This window comes from Bolinopsis microptera, chromosome 10 (assembly GCF_026151205.1).
Source record: "Bolinopsis microptera isolate Bmic1 chromosome 10, MBARI_Bmic_1.0, whole genome shotgun sequence".
NCBI lineage: Eukaryota > Metazoa > Ctenophora > Tentaculata > Lobata > Bolinopsidae > Bolinopsis > Bolinopsis microptera.
In genome coordinates, this window is record NC_087081.1 from 4,743,191 (window position 1) to 4,762,995 (window position 19,805).

Below are 19,805 nucleotides of genomic sequence, written 5' to 3' on the forward strand. Positions count from 1 at the left end.
AGTTGATCCATCTTCTATCAAAATAACAAATAACCTTTTTTCCAGGCGCCGCCCCCCTACACACAAAGCAATGGAATGTTGCCTGGTAACCTGGATTCTCAGACAACCGCCGCGCAACATCTTCCCCCTAACATCGCTCCTTCCACTTCCTATCACATGACGGTTGCTATGACGACGAACAAGGGGTACACGATTCAGCCCAGATCTCCTCATCTGCAGATAGCTCAAGCTGGTCAGTTTCAAGAAATAATATTGATTAAAAGTTGACCGAAGTGCTTTTAAACATATTTTTCATTAAAAAATGTCGTTTGGTAACAAATGAATCAATATCAAATCTCTTGTCGTTTGTAAAGGAGCTTATTTACCAGTTACCATTTACCAGTTACCAGTTTATTTACCAATTTCACTAAACCAACTCTCTGCTCCACAGGAACTAAGATGAGTACCCAGTGCACTGACTCTGGTATAACTGGAGCTATACCAGGGGGTATACCAGGGGGTGTATCCGGGGGTATACTCAACCGGGCTCAAGTTCCTAATGTCACTGTTACTCCTGGCTACAATCAGCCTCCTGGTTAGTACTGTAACTTGTAATTCGTTGTTACTTTATCAGTTAGTTCATCAGTAACTTCATCAGTTATCAGCACGGTTTATCTGTAGAACAGTGTCACAACTACTGGATTTGAGCTATTTACGCTATTTGAGCTATTTACGCCAGAAAGTGCATCCACAAATCTTAGAGATGAGACTCATGACACCCCTCTAGTTGCCATGACACCCGACTTCTCAGGAAATGGAGCTCTAGCCCCTGGCAACATTCCAAACATTCCAAACTTCCCTGCCGTACGACCAGTGGTGGATGACCACGATAAGTTAGCTAACAGTAAGCTGCTCCTCAACAAGAAACTCAAGGAGCAGGCTCGACAGGTGGGTTTATTATGTTTTAATCTTTGCCACTGTGAGGAATGTTGAATACTTAGGACAAGCTATGTGTACGTACTAAACACCTGCTCTATAGACTTACGATCTAGTAGAGATACTAAGAGGCTAATTTATGTTGAATTCTGGAAGGAGTATCCGATCTGTAACATCATGTTTTGCGCAGGGTCAGTCTGAGAAGCAGCGTCAGAAGTTGGAAGAGTTCCACCGGACCCAGCAGCAACAAAACATGAACAGAGCGACATTGGAACAGCAACAGCACGCAGCCCAACAGCAACAGCAACAAGGCCAGGTTTGTTACACGTGACACAATACAACAAATCAGGTGATAAACAACCAACTACACAACAGATATGGTGTAGTTGGTTGTAATTGAAAAAGCCTGAATTTCCTTGCTGTAAAATTGTAATTATAAGTAATTCTAAACAGAAATAATGTATCTTACAACCTCAATCTCAGCAAGGACAGTACCCTGGCATGAACATGCCTGGGCATTACACTGAGGCTCAACAACAACAGTTCGCCATGCAGCAGCCAAACTTTAACCAGAGGAACTACTACATAATGCAGCAGCAGGTAAAAATGAAGGTTTACAAACGATATCTTGAGTATAGATCTCTATTATTATCTTTTTTGTTTAAATCTTAATTGTGGCCTGTCCAAACATTATATTTGTCAGGGCGGCTCTTCCTTTTTTTAATTCATCTTATAGTCTCGTTTTCTGTTTATTATCTTATTATCAAGCTGCCTTATTAACCCAACTTGCTATCAGGCGCAACAGCAGCAACAACAACAGCAACTGCAGATGTACTACCAACAAATGAGGCAGCACCAGGCTGCAGCTGCTGCTTCCGGCAACCCCGAGCATCATGTTAGTAATTACTAATTACTAATTACTAATTGCTAATTAGTTAATCGGGATACCTTCCGTCTCTATAGTATGTACGCGCGGTCGCTCTGCTTTACTTACGATCGGTGCTTCAACCCTGATTTCAGAGAAGGTTGCGTTACTAAAATAAATACTTCAATCCTTCTACAACCACCCTCTTATCTCTAACACACCCTCTTATCTCTAACACACCCTCTTTCCCTCAGCAACAGCAGATGGCAGCTCAACATTCCATGTGGGCCAGACAGCAAGCCATGACCCCACAACAGCAACACGCTCTCCAGCAGCAACAGCAACACTATTATCAACAACAGATGGCCATCCAACACATGTATCAACAGAGTAAGAATACTTTCTTCTTTTCTTTCGTATTATAATATTGATGAGGAGACTTTTCTAGTATGCATTAGATGTTATCACCTGATAATATCTAGAATACAAGGATGTTTTCATATCATCAAAGAATGTTATCTGTTAACCGGTACCCATTACTGCAAGTTATACCACTTGTTCAATGGAACGAAGTACAAGTTATACCACCAACATTTTGAATAAATGGGTCCAGTACAACGTTGTAGTGTATAGTAAAGGATTTTAAATTCCTAGTTTGTAATGAAATGTATTTCTAACAGAAGCAAAGACTGAAGGTGTGCCAACGAAAGGAGAACCAATGCAGTACCCTGGCAACATGCCAAACTCTCGTAATGTGGTAAGTGCAAATGAAGCAAACTTTATTAACTTTCGTTGACAGATTTCGCCTTTTCTCTGGTAACTCGTAGTTATATAGTTCTATAATGAAACATATGTTTATTTCTCAAATTCAAGCATTGGTTGACAGCCGTATTGTTCAGGTATGTGCACCGCCAGGAGGTGGGCGCTATATAATGGCGCAGTCAGGGCAGCAGCCTGGACAGCAACAGTACGCCATGTACCAACAGCATCCTGGTCAACCACCCCACTTGGTTCCCTCTCAGCCCCAACAGCAGCAACAGCAACAGCAGCAGCAGCAGCAACAGCAGCAGCAACAGCAGCAACTCTCCCACCCCCACCAGATCAATATGATGTCCTCAGCGCACCACATGGCGTCCCAAGGCAACCCCTTGTCCTCGCAGCAGGGTGTGATGACGTCACAGGGTATGATGACGTCACAGGGTATGATGATGACGTCACAACCCGAGCCGACGCTAACTCAGCCAACTTTAAACGAGGTGGCGATTAAGACAAGCAGTTCTCCTAAGCTGGACAGCAGCAAGCAGAACGAACTAGATAACGCTATTTTGGACACTAACTTTAGTAGCGATGAAATTGATAGGTTATTTGATATGGATCCGTTCTTAAAATGAAACACAGGGAATTATTTTCTAGAGAATCCAGCTAGCCAGCCTTAATTCTTCCACCAATTAGTTAAATGTAGTGAAATTTCGAATTAGCCCGTTCATCTAGAGCAACAGCCAGACATTTCAAAAAAATGTAAAGTTATCCAGGCCTTCTCCGCTTTCCTCAGAGCCTTTCCAAAAGATCTTACTGTAAACTCAAACTTGGGAATATGTCCTATTTTCCTTCAAAACGTCATCTGATTGTATCCTGATATTAAAATTTGGTCCTTTTCTTGTCTCAGCGTGGGATTTATTTTTAGCTCTACTTTATATTACAACAATGCGACTCATAAATAATACTCCAATCCGGATTTTACATGAACTTATATTATAAGGTAGAAACAACTAGGTTAACATCTCTAAAAAAGGAGTGAAGGATGGCAACTGTTTCAAGTAAATTAGAAATTAGAAAGTGATTATGTTCCGATTTTATTCGATGAAGACAAAAGAAGTACGCTTACAAGCAGTACAATCCAAAAATTCTTAGATAAAAGTCAATTTGTAAAAATCATTTAAAACGAAGTATTTATATAATAAAAATTATGTGGGGATGCTATTTCGTTTTTCCTTTTTTCTATTTACACCGTGCTAGATCAGATAAACTTATTTTAATGCACTATAACTATTTATATATGATATGTTTTTTATTTTGTAATAAAAGTCCGTATGTGGATCTGTGAGCGGTTTCAGTAAATCAGTTTTTTGGCGAAATTTAGCTTTTGATTTTTTAAACTGTAGAGAATCAATAACATTTCCAATATAAAGGGGATAAATTTCGTCAAATTTCTGTATTATTTGTACCAATTTACCTCACTCAAGTTTTTTGTGGTCGGCACTATAAACTATCTATTGGAATGTCAATGTGTGGGTGAATAATAACATTATTATGTATTTTATAAAGGATTCATGAAATGAGTTTTATGGTTTGAGATTATCTGAATTCCCGGGACATTTTCCCCGGCGAGGAGGCTGAATAATTTCAAGTAATACATGTGCTCTTTGAATAATTCAAGTTTGAACATTTTTAGAGAAGTTTTGGTGCCTGTCTATATTACTAATATAACTTCGCTTGCGTAGAATAGCATTCCGATTGAAATGGTAAGATGTAGAATGTGTTGTGTTTATAACGAAGGTTACGTAGCTTGGTCCACGTATTAAACACCAGTGAATTTGAATTTGAAGATTTATTTGATCGGTCTTTTGCCATGATTGTAAAATTTTGGCTGTTAGATCGACAAAATCTAACGTTTGTATAAGACTATCGCAGAAAATTATGGTTGATTTAGGCTGTAATCAGTGAGAAAATTTTATTTGGCATGGATTTTTAAGTTCTGAACTTTAGTACGCATCAATCTCTCTTGAGTCTTGATGTTCACAGGGGTTATTCATATTTTCTAATCGAATAATTTTTACGTTCGAGTACTCTGATTTATTTCTAGGATAAGTAGGTCCGTTGAATTTCATATTGCCTGTTGCACTTATCACTTGTTCGAGCGTGCTGATGCCACGTGTCCGTGTCATCACGTGTTCTTGTACCAGTTCTGTCTGTGGGACAGATCAGTCAGTGTCACTGTTCTGTTATAATTATACAAGCCCTGTTTAAATTTAAAATTGAACTTCTTTTCCCGATTACTATGGTTTATACAACTGCTGACAGCAAAATTTTCACAATTATTGTTAATTTAAATTTGATTGTTGTAACTTATAATAAATTAATGTGTATAAAAGTGTTTCTATTTGTTATCAGGCTTATTTAAATATGGCCTGTCTTTTGCATGATTCGTGAATATCATGTGTGACTTGTTTAAAAAGGAAAAGGATTGGGAGGGGGGGGCAACCATATTAAAGTATATCCCCGGGTCAAAAACGGGAAAACCTACATTTTAATATACCTTATCGGACCTTATTTGGACGGACATTACTTGAACGCTGGAGGCCCTAGCGTTCATCTTAATGTCCGTTCAAATAAAGTCCGTTCAATTAATGTCCGTCCAAGTTTAAGTCCGTTGAAATTTTTTCAAACATTTTTCCATTTCGAACTTTTTGTCCAGAATATGACAACTAAGATAACTTTATTGTGCAGTAAGTTAACGACGGAAAGGTTCTCCTTGGTCTGCCGGAGGCACAGAAAACTCTACTAGTATATGCTTATATGATGAGTTCTGAACAATTTAATTCCTGTATCGCTGCCTCACTATCTCTCTTTATATCAGGGCACTTCTCGACTAAGACGTTGCCACCTCGACAGTCTGTCTATTGTGTCATCAATTTTACCTAAGTTAAGTCAGAATTCACACACCATATGTACCTCAAATAGCCCACTGGCAAAATCATTTTTCTACAGAACACATATACTGTGGAATGGACTCCCTTTACAGGTAAGACAGATTGTGTCTACTAGTCTTTTCAAAGCTGAGGTCACTAAGCATCTATGGAAATGTTTATTAGATAGTGAAACAACAGTCTAGCCTAGTCTCTTTGCTCCCCATATTATTATTATTTTTGTTTTATTAAGTTTTTTTATCTACCTTCCTATACTTTCAACATCATATCACACTTCACCCGCACACCTTCTCACACATTAATGACCATATCAGACCTGTATCTAATGTATCTGGAATTTGACGTATGAAATACCAATTTTGACACTATATCCACAGTTATTCACCATGGATTTGTTTGTTATTAAATAGTTTTTCATAAATTTTTGGATTTAGATTAATTCGATGTAATGGGTCCAAGTTACTGCGGACATAGTTCACTATGTGTTTACCGTGTTTGGGTGCCCATCATATTTTACAGATGGGGGCGATATTTTGAACGATTCTATTCTATATTCATCTATTGCTGTACTCTGTAAAATTTGAAAAGTATTTAATAAAAAAATGTTTTCAAGGGTCACTTGGCGGAAAAAGTGAACGAAATTATGGCACTCAACAACATAGTTCATGAGCTATAATTCATGGATAATTCATGGATTGAATATAATTGACACAGAAATGGGCTAGATCTGGGGTAGAGTTCACATGTCAATTCTGTAAATCATAGCTGTACTCTCTAGGGCCTGTCGTGATATCATGGATCGCTTAGGTTCCACCAGGATCTGGTAGTCCTCATAATTCTGCGGCCTCTATGTATCGTCATCTCGTACAACTCTTTAAGAATCTTAGGGATTTGGCATGTGAAAATTTGCAGCCTTCCAGACATTGATTGAGTTAACGAGGTGTCGTACGTCACCTCAAGATCGGGTGACAGGGGGCTGACCAGGCCAGAACCCAATTGATTGGGTCTGAGGTCACGTGATTATGAGCCTGAGGTCACGTGACTATGACGTCACCAGACCTTCCTCTCCGTTTCCCGCTCATTGGACCAGGTGAGCTTGCATGCATGTGAATGTGGGTGTAAGTATAGCTGTACTGTAGATTATACCTAATTAAACCCCTATAGAAACCGAAAATTTATTTTCTGGCAGAAAGCTAGAAATTTACCAAAATATCGTCATTGTTTTAAATTTATTTTGATGACCATTCCTGACCTAAAATCGCACGAGAAATCGATTAAACTTGGTTTCAGAACTCAACAATGCTTCCTTATGCCTAAAAATCCATGTTTTATCGATACAATCAACATCTCGATCCTGTAGTTCAACTTATTACTTAAAGGGTTCAAGTATAGTTACGCGGTAGACAAACTAAACAAAATTGTAGGTTTATAAAATATAGCCTACCAGGACGTGCGCCGAGCTAAACTCGTCGAAGGTAATATTTGGAACAAATATTTTAAGAGTATCACCCGTTAAAAATAAAACACCAGTTTAATTGTCCTTTTGTCTGAACCATTATTTAACCAAAACCCAATAAATTGGGTAGGATGGACCGTCGCCTTAGGTCAGTTATTGAAATTATAATGCTACTTATCAGCTGCGTTACACAAAGCTGCGCAATAAAAGTATAATAAAACGAGTCAAAGATGTGATATAAAAAAGTGACCGTTCTTGTCCCGTAACAGCGCGGTCGCTTGCTTTGACCGTCATGTCACCAAATCACTCATCAACATTGTTAATTTAGATTAAGTTTAAATATTGATATTACAGTTGAAACTTAGAACTGGGTCGTCATTTAAATTAAGTAGGCAAATTAAAGTTTACGATATTTTTATCCAGAACAATCACATAGTCGGTAACAATGCCAGAAAATAATGAAGGCTGTATCACATATCATGAACATGCATATTTTATGTAAAAAACAGACGTAAATAAATTTTGAACGCGATGGCCGATAACAAGCAAGACAGCTGGAAATTCATTACAAACATAACATATAACTAAATTGTATTCAATATTCATTCCTTGATAAATGCAACAGAATTGTAGTGATTTAATTGTTCTAATAAAAGTAGCGCTGAAAGTAAAACTAAACCAGAATAATTTTAATTTGTATTATGCAGATAAAATACGATTAACTTTAAGTGTATAATGATAGTAATTAGTATTACGAAACTTAAACTCTAAATATATACCGCCGGAAATAAGTAAGAATTTTGTTTACTATTACCATCAGTATTAGTAAGTAAAGACTGCAAGACGTGAGTTTCACTTTCAATTTATGTTTTACACTGCCATTCATTTATTTCAAATTCAAGCAAAACTTGTCCATTAAATATTTTGTTTCAAAAGACATAACTCATAACTGTCATCGTTTTGATTTTTATTCGTAATTGCACTCTGAGCCTCATGAGCGTATAAACTGATCAAAGCAGATAAAGCTTCCATGCATGTAGTTGCACGGCGTACGCAGTTTAATTATAACTCATTTGTTGTTTGTGGAAATCAATAAACGTGTAGTTTGCGGAAATTAATAAACTTAAAGTATAGGGACGGCCACGTAATAAAGACAAAGTGGTAGTTTATAGTTCAAACTTGACGTTGTTGTAAATAACAAATACGTGTTTTTGTATTTAATGCTAAAGAAGATTCGAAAGTCTAAATTTCGTGATTTGGTGACATGACGGTCAAAGCAAGCGACCGCGCTGTTACGGGACAAGAACGGTCACTTTTTTATATCACATCTTTGACTCGTTTTATTATACTTTTATTGCGCAGCTTTGTGTAACGCAGCTGATAAGTAGCATTATAATTTCAATAACTGACTTGAGGCGACGGTCCATCCTACCCAATTTATTGGGTTTTGGTTAAATATCAGCCTTTTTTGGTCTTAAACTTAAAGCGACTCATGAATACACATGTATATTTTTGATATTCATAAATCACTATTCGTAGTAAAAAACAATATGAATAACAAGAAGTAATAAACAGTAAATCATTATAAAAGGAATAACTACAATTAACAATATAGCAGGCCGTGATCTGAGTGAAACACAAAGAGGCGCCATCGTAGGCTGCGAGTTAGGGCTCCTCGAACTACATTAAATAAATACCTTCTGTAACGTTATAAACAAATTTAAATACGAAATAATAATCACAAAACATTCTAAAAGATTACTGAACACCAAGAAATATTACTTATGCAAAATTCAACAACAAGAAATAATTTAAAACATCACAAATATAAACAAATAAATCAAAACAAACATCAACATAATATTACATAATAACAGTAAATAACAACAAATTGCACGAAGAATTATAATACATCAAAATCGTAAATTGATATCAATTTGCTCCGAAACAAATTAAAACATTTTTAGTTGCCAGAAACTTTCCATAATAAGAATAAATGACAGACTGCGAGCCGAGAGAGGCATTACGCTATCACAAGCAGCCCATCTTACATGATATCATTAAAGGCAGATATAGCATCAAAATCGTAAATTGATATCAATTTGCTCCGACACAAATTACAACATTTTTAGTTGCCAGAAACTTTCCACAATAAGAATAATTGACAGACTGCGAGCCGAGAGAGGCATTACGCTATCACAAGCAGCCCATCTTACATGATATCATTAAAGGCAGATAAGGTGAAAAAATGATTCCATCTTCTGAGAACATTTAACCCCCTAATCCTGATATGACACTTTGGTGATAAAGTTTTGCTAATATTCTAAGTCTAAATAGTTTCATCAAAGGTTGTACTATAGGATGATTGAATGGTCTGGCAGTTATATATTTTTCGATGTTCATCAGAGAGAAGACGCCACAGTCATAACCATTTCTTTGAATACTGGATTGACCATCAACAAATGTATAGTCATCAGTATTCAAATCTCCATTGACAACAATAGGTAGCTTGTCTCTGAAAATAATGTGCGATTTTAGACTATCAGTGTGAACAAAGCAATGCCCATTCTAACAGTAACAATAAATTGTGACTAGCAAATATAACACTTTGACTTATATTTCATTTGTGTTAAACGTTAAACTCACCTCTGGTATTGTCGGAAGTCTTTAAGTAGCCTTAAATGTGAGTGGCAACGATCTTTCATGGTTACGGTTGAGCAATTTTGGGAGTCAAAGTGCAGAACCTGTACAAGAAACACGATTAATACCGATAAACGCTGAGATATTTTAAGATTGCTGTCATACTAATCGTAAGATCTTCTCAGTTTAAATTGATTTTGTATATTTTTAAAAAGCAGACTGCAGTCATAAACACAGCCCAGTTACCAGGCGACCATGGGTACTAGGGGGCTTATTTTTTCTGGGGTTCAATCCCCCCCCCCTGGCTACGTGCCTGATAAGACCAATCGCAAAAGCTTCTCAGTTTAAATTGATTTTATATAATATTTTGAATAAAGCATACCTGTCGATTTCTGTTGTCGATGATGACCGTATACCAATGATTACCAGGGTTGCCGACCATAGCAATTATATCATACGTCATCGGATCTCCGTATTGTATTAAGTGATCCCTAGGAGTGAAGGGGAGAACTTTGAACTGTCTGAAATATATAGGTTTAGGAATTGCATTCGATTTTTGCATACCTTACACTTTTTATCAGTCAATTTACCAACACAAGAACAGTCGTTGCTATAATTACGAAATAAATGGACAAAAGTGTCAAAGAATTAATAGACAAAAACGTCAAATTTACTATACCTAAGTCGAGTGAACGGCCTTTCGGCAAATGTGTTCCTTATGAAATCTTCAAGCAATCCAGATTGACGGCGACGCCCACGCACACTCCGATAAGCACCACAGTAAGGTCCCATACTGTACAGAGTTGGACCCGCGTCCTCAGCCAAACCATCTTTGATCACCGCAATATACTTTGCAATGGTAGACCCGGTCAACCAGAGATCACGAGTCTGTCTACAGTTGAATGGGTCGGGGTCCAACTCTAAAGCAGATCTCAAAATGAAGCTGTTTGGGGAGTTGGCTCTAAAACAGGGTACCAGAGCTCTCCTGTATACCTCCATCATTTCTGAGCCGCTCACAATATCAGCAGTTGGAATAAATTCGTCAGGAATTCCAGCGTGAATTTGATTTATGTGTGTGCTGATGTTAGCTGCAGATAAATTGGAGTTCCTCTCAGCAGTTGGCTTCTTTTTCTTTGATTTGGTGGACTGCTTTTTCTTAGGAGCTTTTGTCTGGTCATCTGTGTGATTCTTCAAAATATCGTCGAAGGTCGCCTTTGCTTTTTTTGCTGCGTCAGTTTCGTACCAGATGCGTTCCGTCTTTTTCTTCGGCTTTCTTTTCTTGCCTTTTTTGCTCGAATCTGGCTGACCATCAGTCATGAAATTTATACCTGCTGCTATAATTGGCTTACTCTTTAGTCGGACATATTCATTGATAGCTAGATGGTCAACTTTAATCCGGGACTCATCTATGTTTACCAAATAAAGTCCCTCAAGAGTCTTGCACCTGCTTAAAGCGACATAAATCTGACCAGTTGCAAAGATCATAGTGCCTAAATCGCAAAACACGTGACTCAGAGACATGCCCTGCGCTTTGTGGATGGTGAGGGCGTACCCGGTGCTGATAGGAAACTGTCGACGATGGAGGTATGACTCTTCGAACAACTTCACTTTGCGAGTATCCCTCGTTATTGCAACATCGCCGTCGACTCCGTCAAATTGCACTAAAAGTTTCTCAACGATTGAGTTTGGGTCGTCGGACTGCCGCACGATTTGTTTGACTATTCCCATAGCACCATTCACGAGCCCTTTCGCGGTATCAATGTTTTTTCTGAGCATTATTCGGACACCCTCGCTCAAAATGAGGCACTTTTCAAGGTCGGCTGTATTTCGAGAATCACCCAATTTATCAATCTTCAGAACTGCATCTAATGCCCGTTTTTTGTCATTTTTAGTTCTGCCGTCGACTTCATCGTCTGCTTCAACTTTAATTGTATCAGGAAAGAGTTTTTTCATGACTGTGGCGTTAAAAGATTCCATCATGTTTCGTTTGGGTAATAGACAGACAGTAGTAGGGAACTGTTTCTGTAAACTGAGGTAGTAATCAACGATTTGATCCAAGTGTTGGCTAGGCAGTTCGCATGGTCTGACTGGGATAAGCCGCTCTTGCAGAATGTTAATGTCTTCTAGACTCTGACGGCCAATACGAATCCTGCCAAGCATACCACTCCATTTTTCGTTAGCATCTCCATGTTGCCGTTGATTTATAGTGAGTTCATCAAACTCAAAGTTCTCCCAAAGGTGACTCGGGATTCTAAGGCCTCCAGTTAACTTATGGACATCATCCCCAGACAAATCCTGAAATGGCCGTTTGCCATGAACAGGCGGCAACTGTAGAAGATCTCCAAAGACAACAACGGTTTTTCCGCCGAACAAATCATCAGCACCGAAGATCTCTTGCAATCTTAAGTTTATTGACATCAACATCTCTGCCGACACCATGCTAATCTCATCGATAACAAGCAATGCTAAGTCTTTGAGTACAGTCCTTGTTTGCTGCATCGAATTCTTCTTGAGTGCGGTATACTTGGGCAGTTTTTCACCATGCTCAACTGGCAAACTAAAAAGACTATGAGCGTTTGTCCTCCCACATTTGCTGCAGCAAGCCCCGTTGGTGCAGTCAACGCAATATCAGTTGATTCATCGAAGAGGTTTTTTTGCACCCAAAGATACCCTTGAAGAGCTTTTATCAAATAAGATTTTCCTGTTCCGCCAAACCCACTTACATATAAATTGAGAGGTCGACTGCACTCCTTACCCGTGCATTCTTTGTCCCTGTGTCGAACCATATGCTCAATATGTTTGGTGACTTTGACGTACACTCTTTTTTGATCTTCGTTCAATGTTTTGACGAACGATTCAAGTTCCCCATGAGACTTTATTTCGCTTCTATCGTTGACTATCTCAAAATCTCGTAGGCCGGATCTAAGACCTTGATTTCCGAGATCGATGTCATCCTCAGCCTGTGAAGGAGTAGCTGTACCAGATGCTGCCATTTTTGCTTCTGCTTCCTTTTCCATCTTCTCTTTAGCCTTTTCAATATTGATCTTCTTGCTCGACATTTCCTTGAGCTGTGTAAAGTCCTCGACGGCATCAAAATACGCATCGCTGTATTTGTCGTGAGAGCTTGCGATGTCCGCTTCATCTCGCCAAGGCTTATAAAGAGATAACATGCTGTAATAAAACAGCTCAGGGTCAGTATTTAAGGAATAGTTGTGATGGTATATAACGGGTTCTTTCTTTCTCCGTTGAAGAGTTCGTATATATTTTCCATCTTCACTTTTGATCTTGATATACTTGTCCTCGTCTTTCTTTTCAAATTTTTCAGGTTTCCCTATCGCTTTTTCGTACTTAGAGACAAAGTCGTAGAGCGTCATGCTTTCAAAATCCTTTGTTCGAGGCCTATTGGGATAAAAAACGTGTACCCAATCGTCAAAGAATAGATTAGTGCTGTCAGGCTTCTGATTCTGTAAGTCACTAAGGTTCCTCATAACCCTAGTCCTACGATCTGGAGTGGTGGATGGGAGCCACACAAAAGTCTCTGAGGATCTCCATAGTTCGCCACTGTTTTGAAGGATCCTGTCAGCTGCTTCATGTGCCCCCATCTCACGAGATTTGAGAAGCTGGAACGCAAACTTGGAAAGATTCTGATACGATGTTTTGGACAGATCTTTCAAGTCTGCTTCATCAATGTCTACAACACTCGTTTCTCCCTTAGTTATGTATTTGGTAACATACTGCGTGATCGAGTGACTGTCTTCCGCAAGGAATTGAATGTCCATATTACCTTTCCAGAGGAAGGATAATATTGGGTTATAGTCATTTATCCTTCTTTCTTCTTCACTTCTTGGCAAATCATACAATCGTTGCTTCATCTGCTTTGTTTTTCTTCCAATCACACTCGAGAGAACATCATGAAGGATGAATTTCTGTGATTTTGGTCTTGGGAACCCAAATCTACAGGCGACTTGCGTTTTTGAACTAGTTTTGTTGGCCTTTGAAGGATTTTTGGTCTTTTTAAATGTTCTTAAGCAATACGGTCTACACGAATGATTTTGGTAGCTACCCACTACATCAAACAATGTTGCTTCATTCACTGGATCAGGGAGTTTGCAAGTGATGTGTTTTTGGATGAAGCTTGCAACCTCTGCATCAGAACTTTTGCCGATCAGGGGACTTTTATCAATCCAAATAAATGTGTGAAAGTGAATAGTACCTCGAGATTGATATTCATGTCTCACAAAGTATGACTTGACTTTCCCCAAAGGTTCTGCATCAATTATAAACTTTAAAAGAGCATCAAACTTTTTGTGGATGTAAGTTGATGTCAATACAGGGTCCTTATTCAGCAAAGCAGAAGGAGACAGGTCATCTATATTAGGTATGTCACTGTTGACATCTTTTAAATGTTGAATTAGGTCCTCCCAGTCGTACTCATTGGGGCTAAATGTGGCGAAAAAGGTTGGGGGACCAAACTTTTCAATTTGCGCTTTAAGTTTTGCGCGGGCACTTTCCCAATAAGCTTGTGTGTTCGGAACCAACCTCAATACTTTGTTTATTCTTTTCAATAATGCTGGATCTTTCATTTTGATTTTGTTGAGCAAAGTCGCTGCATCTAGGTGTCCCATGCCTTGTACATTTTTTAGCGTGGCGAAGATGCTAGAACGGATTTTTCTACGCTCATTCTCCCCTGCTAAGTGAAACAAATGCTGTACATTTCTTCGAGTTGGCCCATTGCTGGACATCAGTCTACACTTTTCGTATTGCAAGGGCTTCGCTTCTTCGCCTCTAAAACCCTTCCTTCCACCAACACCCCAGCTGAAGATCTCAGGAAAAGCCAGCAGGTCCAGCTTTGTGTCTGTCAGATCTACAGGATCATCATCTAATCTCAACAACCTGTATAGATCATCCATTAACTCAGGATTATCGTCGAGGATATCCATACCAGTGACAGTGAATTCTTCGATTAAGTTCTTGTAGTCTTCCTCAGTCATCTCTTCCATCATTTTCTTAGACCCCTTTTTATCTCCATCATCTGATTTCACGTCCTCGAAGAAAATATTTGGACTTGAATACTCCTCTGCTGCTGAAGAAATCTTGGCAGATGAACCTGAAGCTGATGTCATATCAGAGAAATCATCACTACTTTCTGTCCCGCCTCCAATTAAGTCGAGTGATTTCTCGCACTTGAAGCAGCACCCATGTAAAAGTGAGTTTGCCAATCGCTCAGAGTAGAAAACGTCTAAACTTTGGAATACACTGGGATCACAGTCTTCAAGATTTACGGGTTGATTCTTAGGTGACGGCTTTTTGTACTTCGCGAGTCTTTTAAAGGCTGCTATAGTTGCTTTGAGATGTTTCTTGCAATGTTGACAATGGATGGACTTGACTAAAGCGATGCCAATATGGCGAAGAATATGGTCGCTATAGAACTTGTTTTTGGATCTTAAAGTGGACCTTTCTTTAGCAGAAATATTTTCAGGGAAGTTCTCCGTGAGAAGCCTAGTTTCTTCCTTATCTTTCAAGCCGATAACCTCAGAACATTTCATTTCCTCTGCAGGTAATTCCAAATCCTCGAACCTCTTATCGAGGATATCCTGGCAGAGGGAAATATGGTGATCACACTTTATGCACATACCATCTCTACGTGACTCATTATCATTAGCATTTGCATATAGCCCCTGTACTTCACAGTACGAGTCATACAAAGCTGTAGACCTTTTTTGTATTTTGAGTGTTAGAGATCGTGAGGGTTTCGTAAAGTGTGATATGCCTTTGCTTGACTTTTTCTCAACGTCCTCGTAGCATCCGTCACATAACTGCCTTTCCTCTTTCATAGAATCTAACAGGGACAAGGTTTTTACTTTTGTGCTATAAAAAAATTTGGCTCCCCAGCTTGCTCTCAATTGATGGCTATTCGAAACTGCTTTTACGCTGCCTTTTGTGTTACGCCTAGCTTTCTTCTTGAGGGGATTTTCAGAGACTTTATTTAGGACACAGAAGGAGCACTTGTTGGTTTTGATCGAGTCATCTTCTGCAAGCAATGCTGATCTCATCTTTGCAAACGACGTTAGGATCGCTTGGATGTGAAGCAGCTGGTAGCCTAGTGTGTTCTTTCCCAATCGCAACAGATTAATGACTCTATCTCTGTAATTTTTGACATCTTGATGGCAACGAACGCAGAGGGAACCATTGCTGTTTAGCATCCTAGCCATATGCACCACACATTTTAGCGCAATCAACTTCCTCCTGCTGTTACTACTAGAGATATTTTTTATCCGGGCCATTTCTTCATTGCTGACTGTTGCAGAAAACTTCCATAAACTCTTATAGGAGGGATCTTCTTCGTCAAGACTCAATTCCATGTCTTTAAAGTCGACACTGGTCACGCTCTTGAACGGTTTTATATGACAATTACCGCCCTTATCTATGGTCTCATTCTCGTTGAAACTAATTTCACTGTCACATGATTGGCGTGGTTCCTCATCAACACTGATATCACTTTCCATGTCTGTTGAGTCATTGGGTAATTTAGCTGATTTTTTCAATGTACTACGAAGTGAAAATATGGAGCTATTGCTTGAATTATCATCGTTGCTGCCGCTTTCCATTTCACATAAATTGTCAAGATATTCGTCATTTATATCGGCAACATCTTCTTTCTTTTCCGCAGGTAGCATTTCAGGCAATGACATGTCCATGTCTTCAGACGTGTAACTGTTCTTATGGCAAGCTCTCTTAGTAGACGGTTTGATACTCGAACCAGCGCTAGAAGTAGCAGAGGATGAATCGGAGGGATCTTGAGCTTTCTTATTGTCAGAGCAATCAAAGCTATCAAAGAAGTCTCTTGGAATCGCTCCCTCTCCATCTTCAATATCACTATCAACCTCACACATCATGTCAAGAATCTCACCCTTTGTTGGAACGTTTATTTTTTCATAAAGAGGGTTGTTCTTCACGAGCCATTTTATTGCCTTAATGACTTTCTCCACATTAATCAAAGATTGCCAAACCTTCCTGTTTTTGTTTGGCAGACCATGAAGGACAATAAAATTCTTTGGATTCAACAGTCCATGAGGCACTCCTCCCGCTAATTGCTCAACGTTCGCCTGTATTGGGACCGGGATGTGGACACTAAATCCTTTGACTGCCGCCATTTTTTCATTGTTCGGCCGATTTCCAACACTTGGTCCCAGCTTCAAAAACGTTTGGAACATTGAAATTTGTCGAATGAACATACACTCAAACTGGGACAAATCAGCTATTTCCATGGGAACGATCCCTTCGTTCATCCCGTTCCTCACTGATATCCGTGGAACTTCCCCTTTGTCCATTTTAGTGTGACAGTAGTTGCAAATTCTTTTGCCCACCAACGTGTCAACATAAACACCTCCCATTTTAAGCCATTCATCTGACTGCAGATAGTGGAGAAGAAGCATGTATTCTGAGTTGACGATGTTCACCTTCTTCCATCGAGATGTTATGGTTTTGCATTTCTTAGGATCATCCTCAGTCAGCCTTCGACAAGAAATGCAAGGCACTGTATGGTTGGCGTTGACTGCAGTCAGGAATTCTAAATACTGTTTAGGAAAGTTTTCTTCCATAAACTGCTCATTAATGATTTGTTCCGGTCTCTCAACCTTGAATGTTTTTTCTGCAATCAGGGGTTCGTATTGCAGCAGTTTAATCAAATACTCGATATCCCCTGTTGCAGTTGCCGTATCCAAGTCTGACACAAATTGGTCGGCTGTTTTCATTTCATTGACAGTCTTATAGATAGATCGAGCATTTTTGGAGTGGACGCTCAATTGTCTCAGCAGAACTAAGTCACTTGAGCACTTGTTCTTCGCCTCCCTCCTTAAACAGATTTCGGGGTGATTACGCTGCTCGACTATCAAGCTGTAGATTTCATTTGCTTTGACATTGCCACACTTGTTTGACTCCTGAACGAAGGTTCTGGAATTTCTCACTTCTAAATTTTTGCATCTTGCCAAGAAGTCTTTGAAGCGAGTTACTGCAAAACCCCCAGCAGGAATGCAGTCGGTAGTACATCGTTCACTTTTTCTCGTTTCCTCTCTGCTCTTCTTTGAAGCCTTGTTGTAACGAAATGTGAATGGCTCCCCACTGAGAAAGCTGTACATAGGAAAGTAAGGTTCCGTACCTTTTCTGTGACATTTATAGCCAAGGATGCTGTCATGGCGCTTCTCGTCAGTCTCAGATGTGTCCAACTTTTCTTTGTTGAGAAGCTGCTCCGATGTCAAGTTCAGCTTATGACAACGGCCATATAAAACTTTGATCCACAGATCACGGCTGTTCAAAATTCTCCTCTGAAGCTGTGATGCGACAAAATTCTTTTTGTAATGGTTTGTTTTTCCTTTAAAATTGAGAGACGGGTACCATTTTTTAATGATGCTGTTGGTAAATTGATCATTCAAATGCTCCATCATCAATCGAATAACGGCATTTTTCCATGTCAGCCTGCTCTTTGACCTCATGAACGTTTTTGATTTGAAAGTTCCTCTTTTTGAAACATAGGGAAGATTGGGGAGGAAGACACTTTTTCTGAATCCCTTGATCCTCTCCTTGTGTAACAGGAATTGCAATTTTTTATTGTTGCGGGTCATGTGCGTCCTTATCTGTTTCATGGCCTGCTTCCTTTTCAAGCAATAATCTATGTCATCGTCAAAATCGTCCCCAAATTCTTCAAACAATCTGCTTCGGCGATACCGAGTTCTTCTAGACTGCGACAGTTTTTCTTTCTTCGAATCTTCATAATCCTTCCGTTTTTGCCTGGTTTCTGGTTTTTGCCTAAAAATTCGGAGTCCTTCCTTATTTCGATCGATCACATGTGGGACTGATTTATATTTCTTAGCTGCTTTATGAAGTGCAGATCTGCCGGCGGGAGAAGAGTAGTACCTACTTTGTGCTTTGTTTAGTGCAGATCTGCCGCCGGGAGAAGAGTGGTACTGGCTTTTTGCTTTGTTTAGCACAGATTTGCCGCCGGGAGAAGAGTGGTACTTGCTTTTTGCTTTGTTTAGCGCAGATCTGCCACCGGGAGAAGAGTGGTAGCGAATGTTTCTTAATGCACGCTTCATTTTTCTTAGTAGATATTTTTCACTTTCCTTAGGATCTTGCTCTTCATCCATTAGGGATTCTTCATCCATTGTCATTCCATCATCTGAAGGCGAACTTTGTATTTCACTTTCCTTAGCATCTTGCTTCTCATTCTTTAGGTATACTTCATCCATTGTTATTCCATCATCTGAAGGAAAACTTCGTCTTTCACTTTCCTTAGCATATTGCTCCTCATTCATTAGGTATTCTTCATCCTCTTTCATTCTATCATCTGAAGGCGAACTATTTCTTTCACTTTCCCTTTTGAAAGGCTGATCATCGCTCTGATTATCTTTGAACGAAGAATTCCTGCTGCTTTCAAGACTGTCTTCTTCGGGCAAATCTGAAATACAATGTACAAAAATATTTTCACATGAACTGTATAAAAAATATAATCGTTATTATTATTACGATTATAACAAACAGGCTGGTGAAAAGATTTGGTGCGAGTCTCAAATATATTCATATTCTCGGGATCTAAGATAATAAAGTACCGACGCGTACATGTAGTAAGATATTTTGGCCTAACATACGACAGCTGTGCAGCGAGGCTAGCTATTCGCGCAGAAACTTATAAAATTCAAATAGCAATGTCATTGATAGCACCCTCCTGATCTAATCTATTTTTAATGAGTTTGTTTACCTTATAATCGCAAAATATTAGATTAAGGCTAAATATCGTTACATGGAGGATTTACGTTCATATTGAGACTGTGAAATATGTAATAATTGACCGGATATTATAATTTAAGCTCAAACAATATGCGTACGTAATTATTAAAAAATACGTACAGTGCGTACTTTTTGGCCAATGTGTTGATTATTTTTGTGTTTAGAAGTGGCATGTATTTCGAAAATGTGCAATGAAAATAACATTTCAAAGTGAAAGAAGGGAATTAGAATTAACAAATTGTGGAATATTTTGTGACGTTTATGATCGCATCATGCACGTTAAACTATAATATTTAAAGTGCAGCTGTAGATTGAAAATAATAAATAAAACAAGTCGAAGCAGTCTCGAAGGTTACGAAAGCCTTCTAATGCCAGACATTGAGGATCATAATACTAAATTATCAATAAGACCTGCGGACAGAAAGCTGTTCTTTCAAAA

General features: G+C 38.9%; 2 protein-coding genes across 3 annotated transcripts in view; one reads left to right on the top strand and one right to left on the bottom strand.

Annotated features, from left to right (window-relative positions):
• Positions 1-5,010, top strand: part of LOC134822307 (alpha-protein kinase 1-like) — a 36,930-nt gene extending 31,920 nt beyond the window's left edge. Inside the window, exons 10-18 of one of the 2 annotated variants that reach the window (XM_063833286.1) lie at positions 46-232; positions 431-574; positions 791-927; positions 1,106-1,231; positions 1,399-1,515; positions 1,712-1,810; positions 2,035-2,170; positions 2,461-2,537; positions 2,680-5,010. In XM_063833286.1, coding sequence (XP_063689356.1) covers positions 46-232; positions 431-574; positions 791-927; positions 1,106-1,231; positions 1,399-1,515; positions 1,712-1,810; positions 2,035-2,170; positions 2,461-2,537; positions 2,680-3,171 — 1,515 coding nt within the window. In that variant the 3' untranslated portion in view covers positions 3,172-5,010. Of the gene's footprint in view, positions 1-45; positions 233-430; positions 575-790; positions 928-1,105; positions 1,232-1,398; positions 1,528-1,711; positions 1,811-2,034; positions 2,171-2,460; positions 2,538-2,679 lie in introns of both variants that reach the window. The other variant, XM_063833285.1, reaches the window with a different exon arrangement.
• A 3,459-nt stretch (positions 5,011-8,469) lies between these two features.
• On the bottom strand, positions 8,470-12,723 carry LOC134821852 (uncharacterized). Its single transcript, XM_063832666.1, has 4 exons — positions 10,263-12,723; positions 9,966-10,104; positions 9,590-9,687; positions 8,470-9,458 (listed from the first exon to the last, which is right to left on the bottom strand). Exons 1-4 carry the CDS (start codon positions 12,080-12,082, stop codon positions 9,215-9,217), a joined length of 2,301 nt encoding a protein of 766 aa, XP_063688736.1. The 5' UTR covers positions 12,083-12,723; the 3' UTR covers positions 8,470-9,214.
• Between the last annotated feature and the right edge of the window lie 7,082 nt (positions 12,724-19,805).